The 8,426-nt window shown below is 30.0% G+C and overlaps 1 protein-coding gene across 1 annotated transcript in view; it reads left to right on the forward strand.

Annotated features, from left to right (window-relative positions):
• LOC108690319 (lysophospholipid acyltransferase 2) overlaps positions 1-8,359 on the forward strand; it is a 16,641-nt gene extending 8,282 nt beyond the window's left edge. Inside the window, exons 2-11 of the mRNA XM_018197548.1 lie at positions 216-361; positions 812-889; positions 1,334-1,425; positions 2,954-3,065; positions 6,466-6,601; positions 6,824-6,971; positions 7,051-7,256; positions 7,612-7,809; positions 7,897-8,048; positions 8,184-8,359. Coding sequence (XP_018053037.1) covers positions 216-361; positions 812-889; positions 1,334-1,425; positions 2,954-3,065; positions 6,466-6,601; positions 6,824-6,971; positions 7,051-7,256; positions 7,612-7,809; positions 7,897-8,048; positions 8,184-8,340 — 1,425 coding nt within the window. The 3' untranslated portion in view covers positions 8,341-8,359. The remainder of the gene's footprint in view (positions 1-215; positions 362-811; positions 890-1,333; positions 1,426-2,953; positions 3,066-6,465; positions 6,602-6,823; positions 6,972-7,050; positions 7,257-7,611; positions 7,810-7,896; positions 8,049-8,183) is intronic.
• The last annotated feature ends 67 nt before the right edge of the window (positions 8,360-8,426 follow it).

Here is an 8,426-nt window from a genome sequence, read left to right on the forward strand (position 1 = left end):
TTCTTGTGATAGTGCAAAAAAATAATAAACATCTCTCAAAACAAATATCTTGCACTTGGTATTTTTTGCATACAAGACATATAATTTAATCATATTACAATGGACGCGATTCAAACTAATAAAATTCACACTTCTGTTTATTGTATTATATGATAAATGAAGCAAGAGTTTTAATAAAAATAGATTTAATGAATCTATTTCTTCTGTTTGTACAGGTAAATTTTGTCTTGACGCAATTCACAGCCCTCATATTAGCCACATTATTGAGATCATCTCTGAATCCCATCGCTACTACCCCCGCTGCCAAACATGTTTATGGCCTTACTATTGGCCTTGCTCTTGGATATTTTTGCTTTGGCAGGTAAGCTTACATTCTATCCATTCATATAAAAGTAATGTATATGAATTTTTGCTTGTTGAAAAATGTATTGTAACTCGAAATACTAAATATGTGTTATTTACAGAAATTCCAATTTATAATTTTTTTTTCATCTCTATTGCTTGCCTAAATAATATTTAGTTAGTGTTAGACTAACTATATGATTAGAATTAGAGTAATTAAATTATATTTTTATATAATATTTTCTGAGATTTTATGAGTCTTCACCTTGTGTCAATTCGATATTGACAAGGAATTAACACAAAATATTGATAAGCATTTGATACATAAAAACTCCGGTTTAAGTTATTTATCATTCAAGAACTCTTTCAGTTGCAACTGTTTTGTCAATGCTAGTATCGGTCTATATATTTGTTTTGACAGAAGAATTCATTTATCTATATTTAGAATATATTTAATGTTCTTTTTCAGACAGGCAATCCATCTCGCTAGTCTTCCCGCATTATGTTACGTAGCAATGCGCACACAAAATCCTCGGAATATGCAGAGGTGAGATGAATATAAATTGTAGGTCTTTAGTATGTATTAAAAATACTATATCAGTACTCTAGTCAATCATGGCAACTCCTATTAGATATAACAGCTATAATTCTTTTTTTTATTGTAAAATGTCGGATAATCAGCTTTGTGCGTTTTATCAAATAATGTATTCTCAAGATGAATTATGCATAATTCTGAAATAATTATCATTTTGCTTATATCGTAAATTTCTCCTTCTCCTAAAGCCAACAAGGAAAGATTGTGCGCATATCATTGATAACAATGATTCATCTATTCGTAGTGTAAAGTGCACTTAACGCGACCGTTTGCATTTATGACGTAATAAATCGCGTGCTTATTGTCAAATTAACCACGTTTGAGCTAGCGAGCAAAATCACGCGAGTAAAGACGATGGCCGCACGAACTTGACATGTGCATCTGAATGTGTTTCAGGGTCGTCCTCGCAATTGCGTTAATCTATTTATCGTGCATTCACTTTCACCGGCAGATCTACGATTATGGCTCGTACACGCTCGACATCACTGGTACGTTCAACTCACGATTTCACTCGGCTTGTTTGAAGAAGATAATTCTTTCATATAATTTCCAATTTTTCATAATTGCATAAAAGCATTCCTTATTTTAAATATATATATTTAAATAAATAAACACACACATACACACACATACACATAGAGTGTCTTATAACGAACGGCATTTTCACGTATTCTAGAACAGAATAAAAATTGTAATACGAAAATGTAACTCGAAATACTAAATATGTGCATTTACAGAAATTCCAATTTATAATTTTTTTTTCATCTCTATTGCTTGCCTAAATAATATTTAATTTAGTGTTAAACTAACTATATGATTAGAATTAGAGTAATTAAATTATATTTTATTATATAATATTTTTTGAGATTTTATGAATCTTCATCTTGTGTCAATTCGATATTGACAAGGAATTAATGCAATATTGGTAAGCATTTGATACATAAAAATCCGTTTTAAGTTATTTATCATTCAAGAACTCTTTCAGTTGCAACTGTTTTGTCAGTGCTAGTATCGATCTATATATCTATATATTTGTTTTGACAGAAGAATTCATTTATCTTTACAGAAAAACTGCAAAAGACGAAAATTATTTATTTTCTTCTCATAGAACTCTACGAATTTTTTCAGAATTTTGTTATCAGTCAATTTTTTAATACTGCATTTTCTCATTTTTACCAACATGAAAATGCGATATTCTGAAAAAATTCTGAAAAAATTTTTAGAGTTCTATAAGAAGAAAATAAACAATTTTTGTTTCGCAGTTTCTCTGTAAAGTTGACAGTATTTGAGTAAAAAATTATTGAAGACCAATTTTCAGCAATTTTTAGCAATTATTGTAATATCTTGTTAACTATTACGAAAATTGCAAAATGGTAGAGGACTTTTCTTCTCAGTTTAATCCATTCTGCCCCTATGCAAAAGATTTATCATTATTTTCCAAACCCTGTATATTATATAAATTAATATTAAAAAATTAATAATTTTAGAAAAAGCTATAGATTTTTTGTACAATTTTTCATAATTACATCTATAATTTTGTATTTAATTAATTCAATTTTGTATTTAATTAATTCAATAATTTCTTTAAATGCAATGCGATTGCAGTAGCATTTTATACTCTCTTAAGCATGACCGTGTTATTAAAGTAATAATAACATCTTCGCGATGTTGTCAGTTCTTACTGCCTGCGATTATGTAAGTTTCACGCCTTCTTTTTGTGCTGTTTATTTAAATTCTTCTAAGTAGACAAATGTCATTTTACATATCAATTTTGTGCGCTTAAATCTTTCGTATTCATCCTATAAGAATATTTTCCTTATTTTTTATGAACGATGTTTTATAGTCACATTCATAGTATGATATTGATTATTAAGCAGTACATGTATGAGCATTTATTATGTCTTGCTATTATGCACACGCCAATACGTTTCGTTCGCAAATGTTTCGGCGATAAGACGATAAATCTCATCATTATTCTCATGCATTATTTTTGTAACATATGAATATTCGTTTCAGGGCCTCTCATGGTCATAACGCAAAAAGTAACTAGTCTAGCATTCAGCATTCACGATGGACTAACGCGATGCGAAGAGGATTTGACACCAATGCAGCGTCATCAGGCTATACAGTGAGTGCATGTGTTCTTTTAAAGGGGATTTCACCTTTGCAGTCAAAAAATCGATTTTTTTTGCTTATTTTTATTCCTACATATGTGTAGAATATTCCTGTAAAAGAATTTTACTACTTAATTTTTTAAATTCACAATATTAACGGAGTCACGAACTCAAATACATAAGAGCACACGGAGTACATAAGAGCTCCAAGCGCTTACTAGTGCAGCAACACTTGTAAATGTTATTCAGTTCATATTTTAGAAAAAAACCGATAAATATCGATTGCAATTTATTCTTTGAGAGTTTCTATTGATCCAGAAAAAGACTTACTATTACATATACTAGAAACAGGTAGAAAATTAAATCTGTTCGAATCTCGGTTTTTATCGTCGGTTGTATGTTTCAAAATGTTCCGTGAAAAGAAATTTTCTGACAGTAATCGTTCTATACATAAAGAAAGAAATGATATTTTCATGGAAATCGATATTTAAGCGAATTTGAAACAGAATTTGCCAGTACATCAGCAAAAAAATTGAAAGAATCTAATGATAATGCAAGTGGATGTTGCAAAGTTATTGTTTTATTAATTTTTTATCGATTTTTACTAAATTAACTGAAATACTGGTGTGCAGATATTGCAAAAAAGAAGTTTGTTTTAGTAAGACTAGAAAAATAGGTTTAGGATTTTAATTAGTCATCAGATGTAGCTGCAGAACAGGAACTATTGCTTTTTGCCTTCTTATTAATGATCGATCATTTGAAATTAATCGACGCATAATATTTGTCATGTGTGTTTTGAGCATTGGCTTAAATATATTTTGCGATCTTGTGGATTTATGTACAGATTTTATTACGCATATGTATTATTTTGCTATGGCTAATATTATATTTATACTGTACAAACTGTGCATGATCTCAGTGTAAAAAACGCTGCAAAATAAGAAATCGAAGAAAATGTAAGAGCAGGAAATGAGCCTTAATTGTATCTGATGATGATACATGATATCAACTGTATCTGGTGATGGAGTAAAAGAGAGAAACTTTTCATCCTTATTTGTCACTACCATGATTGGAAAGTATACAAATAAGGTGCTGGATATTGTAGTCAAATCTTTTGTTCACTTTGAGAAAATGATGATTCTATAGAAAAGTTATTGTGGCAAGAAGGATATAAAAAAGAGTACACTATCAATCACTCAGAAAGCGCTGGAAAAATGGAAGTTGATGGCATTATCGAAATAGTTCTAACATCTCAAGATTTATATGGCGTTAAATACAAAAATTATATAGATGACGGAGATAGAAAGACTGTCAAAGTTTACTCAATGAAAATCCATGTGGAGACGAATTATTGGTAAAAAAAAAGGAATGCATTTTACATGTTCAAAAGCGTACGGGAAGTAGATTGAGAAACATAAAATAATCGTACAAGGTATTGATGGAAAAGAAAGAGCAAAATTAACGGATTAAAGATCGACTACTCATTACGGATTAGCAATACTACATAACACAGAATCTTTACTCTTTACAGAACACGTAAAATGCAATATGTTACATGTTATGGATTACATGTCCTAAGATCAATTGACGAATAATCCACATTCTCTCCGCTGGGGTTAGATTCTTGGTGCAGTTAGCGTATTGCGGAGCACCACTAATGGCACGCTTCAGGATTATAATTACGATCCACCTCCATCTTCTGAAGTACAATGTGCCATTTGTGAGGATCTTTCCAACGTGATTCGTTAACGCGATGTCTCAGAGGATACACAAACAAAAGTTATGACAGAATTTTCTGGCTACACGCTGAAACACATTTTTTTCTGGACGAAAAATTATATCTATCGCAGCATTTTGGGCAACATGCACTTTTAACAATAGTTTTGTAAGCTTATTAAGAATAATAAACATCTTAAGGATTCGTTTTAAACAAATAGCAAAGATATTTGCCAACAAAAAAAAACGGACAGCGCATGATAAATCGTAACACGTCAAAAGAAGCCAGAACAATTCAGCGATTGAAGAGATTGACAAAAAACGAATTTTATAAAGAGGAGGAAGAATTATTATATAGTCCTGTTATAAAATAACCGTAAGTTATTAATTAAAGCACTGAAACTTTTATTATACACGAAAAAAATCAAACTAAAACTTCAAAACGCGTTTTCTTGAAATGTTTTTCAAGTTGACGATCAATCAACTGATAATTAAAAACGAATTAGCATATCGATCCTTTTTTTTCTCGATCGTAATATTTTTGCACATGAACTAGAATTATGATTTTACAACAAACATTCGATTTGTTATTAAAAAAGTATCTAATTTTTAGAGGAAAAAAATATAATTTTGTTTTAATGCCATCATTTTTACAAATTTTGGACAATTGACACAATTTTAGTTCATGCTATAGCGACATTTGTGTAATTAATAAAAACGGAATGAATTTTGATTTCACATGATTTACAGAGGCTGCATTACTTCTGTCATGGAGACGTGTTTTGCAGATGATCCCTAATTCAATCACCAGTTGGAGAAATAAAATACATTTTATCTAATTAAAAAATTTTTTTACTGTTTAAACATTTACATAATTTTATACAAAAATTTGCGTTTTTCTCTATATAATAGATTTTCTTAAAAAAAATTCATGAAAAGAAGCTTTACGATCAGCAAAGGTGAAATTCTCTTCTATCCCATGCGCGTTGTTATTTATATCAAGAAACATCATGAACATGATTAACAATCCTAGTAATTGTTTTGTGATGTTAAAATCATTATTTATCACTTTGATGACCGCATATTATAGCATACATAGTATTTCAAAAAATTTTATATCCTTTTACTTTTTTTAAAATCATTATTCGAAAACTACTACCGATCTCAGTCTCCCCTAATTTATTAATTTCTTGAATTAATATTTTAATTTTATATAATTTTATATAATTTTCGAAATATTTTTTAGAATATTTTACAAATATAAAATATAAATTATTAAAAGTTAAAAATAAGCGATTTGAATATAATAAAATATTATTTCAGATTGATTAAAACATTAAGAATGTAACCACAAAACAAAAAAAGAACTAAAATGTGAATTTAAAATATAGAATCGCGAAATCATGTGATGCCAATTGTTGACTAATCTCGACAGCGGCCATCAAAATGTTATAAATCATATTTATTATTAGTAAAATGTATTTTTACTTATAAATAGTTATAAGTTTATTCATACATTTATATCTAAAATCGCAATAATTAATATTTTTTAGAACAGAAGATGATATTTAAGTTCCAATCTGAAAAAATTTATTAATACAAATGAATTGTTAATAAAGCGACGCAAATGGAGAAATATTCAATTTTATTGTGTATGTTACCACAAAAAATCTCTTAATAAATCTCTTAACTTTACAGGAAGATGCCAACTACTTTGGAATACTTTAGCTACATCTTTCATTTTCAAGCCTTAATGGCTGGTCCAGTGATATTCTACCGTGATTATATCGATTTCATACATGGACATCACTTGCCTGGTGCTAAATCTTTAGCCGTAAGAACACTAATATAAAACCTTAAAATGCCTGTTAAAAATCTTTTAGAATTGATATCTTTTATCTTGAGATAAAAATTGATTATTTTATAATGTAATATTGTGTAAACTATAGGGTTGTCAATTTAGCAAACAGTTGCTATTTATATATAATAATACAAATTTAAAAAACATTTATTCTTTAATAATACTATTGTTATTAGATATTTTATATTGTTTTAGGGATTCTATGATAAAAGTAGCCAAGAGAAGGAGATTATTCTGGAGCCATCACCCACTCTGGTTGTTGTGAAGAAAGTCGCGGCAAGTTTAGTATGCGCCATTATATTCATCACATTTATCCCGATCTTTCCGATACAGTATGTAAAAGGTTTGTTTGAATCCTTCATCTTCAACCTTGTCACTTATAGTACATATCATCGTAATTAATGATTTTATTTTTCTTTTAGATGACGAATTCCTGGAGAAGACAAATATGTTTTACAAATTATTGTACTTAATGCTGACGACTATGCTCGCGCGTTTCAAATACTACCACGCATGGTTGTTCGCCGATGCCATATGTAACAATTCTGGCTTTGGATTCAACGGTTATGATGAACGAGGCAAAGCCCGCTGGGACTTAGTTTCGAACGTCGATGTTTTTAAGTTTGAGGTGCGATATGTGTACTGTTTACAATGTATAAATAAAAGTATACTCGTAATAGTAAACTTTAAATTAGCGCATAAATTCTTTCCTTTATTATGTACGTGAATAATGTATGAGTATAGATTAATAGCAATCTTTGATAGGGCCTTTAATGATTTAGTGAAGTTTAGCGAAGGGAACAACCTTATTATTAAGTTCAGAATTGTGCGCTATTACGAGATTCTAACGTAATTAAAATTTTAAAATATAACTTAAAATGTTATAGAAGAATGAAACACTCGAATTTGTCTTCTTATTGCCATTACATGATGGATGTTTATCTAAAATTATTCTTGCAGTTTACTGTTTAATCAATTTGCAGACATCGCTTAATCTTAAGGATAGCATCGACAGCTGGAACAAGGGTACAAATTTATGGCTACGATCGATCATGTACGAACGAGCTGGTCGTAACAAAGTGATATATACGTACGCTTTGTCCGCTTTATGGCATGGTTTTTATCCTGGCTATTATCTCACATTCGCAAGTGCAGCGTTCTTCACTGTAGCGGCACGTTCAGTTAGTAGATTTAAACTGTTGTGCTGCATATTAAGGATTGTGAACGAAAGGAATGTTGATTTTCAATCTTCTATATTCTTGCAATAGGTCCGTCGCTACATCCGGCCGATGTTCCTAGAATCTCAACGAAAGAAGATTTTTTATGATGTCTTAACGTTTATTACGACGAAAATTCTAATGGCCTACATGACATTCAGCTTTATATTATTAGAATTTGTACCAAGTATCAAAGTGTACCTGTAAGCCACTCATTGTTAACTAGAATTGTAGGGATGTATTCTTTGACATCGAAAATTTGAATTTTGAATCGAAGGATATGTCCTCAATTATCAAGCCCAACTTTGATTAACGCATTACTTTTTCTTTATTATTAGGTATTTGTACCTGCTCCCGCATTTATTCGGTTTGATCGCGATACTACTTTCACCCCATCTAGGGTTGGTACGGAAAAAGCACAAACAATCGGCCGTGAAGGACGAAACTAATCTCGCCGAAGCAGTCAGTAACGGAAACGCATACAAAACAATGTAGTCTTCTGGTCAACGTAAAGAAAGACAGATATTTTTTATGAATGTTTTTATTATATATATATTTAATATATATATATATACTTATCT

Source organism: Atta colombica, unplaced genomic scaffold (assembly GCF_001594045.1).
Source record: "Atta colombica isolate Treedump-2 unplaced genomic scaffold, Acol1.0 scaffold311, whole genome shotgun sequence".
NCBI lineage: Eukaryota > Metazoa > Arthropoda > Insecta > Hymenoptera > Formicidae > Atta > Atta colombica.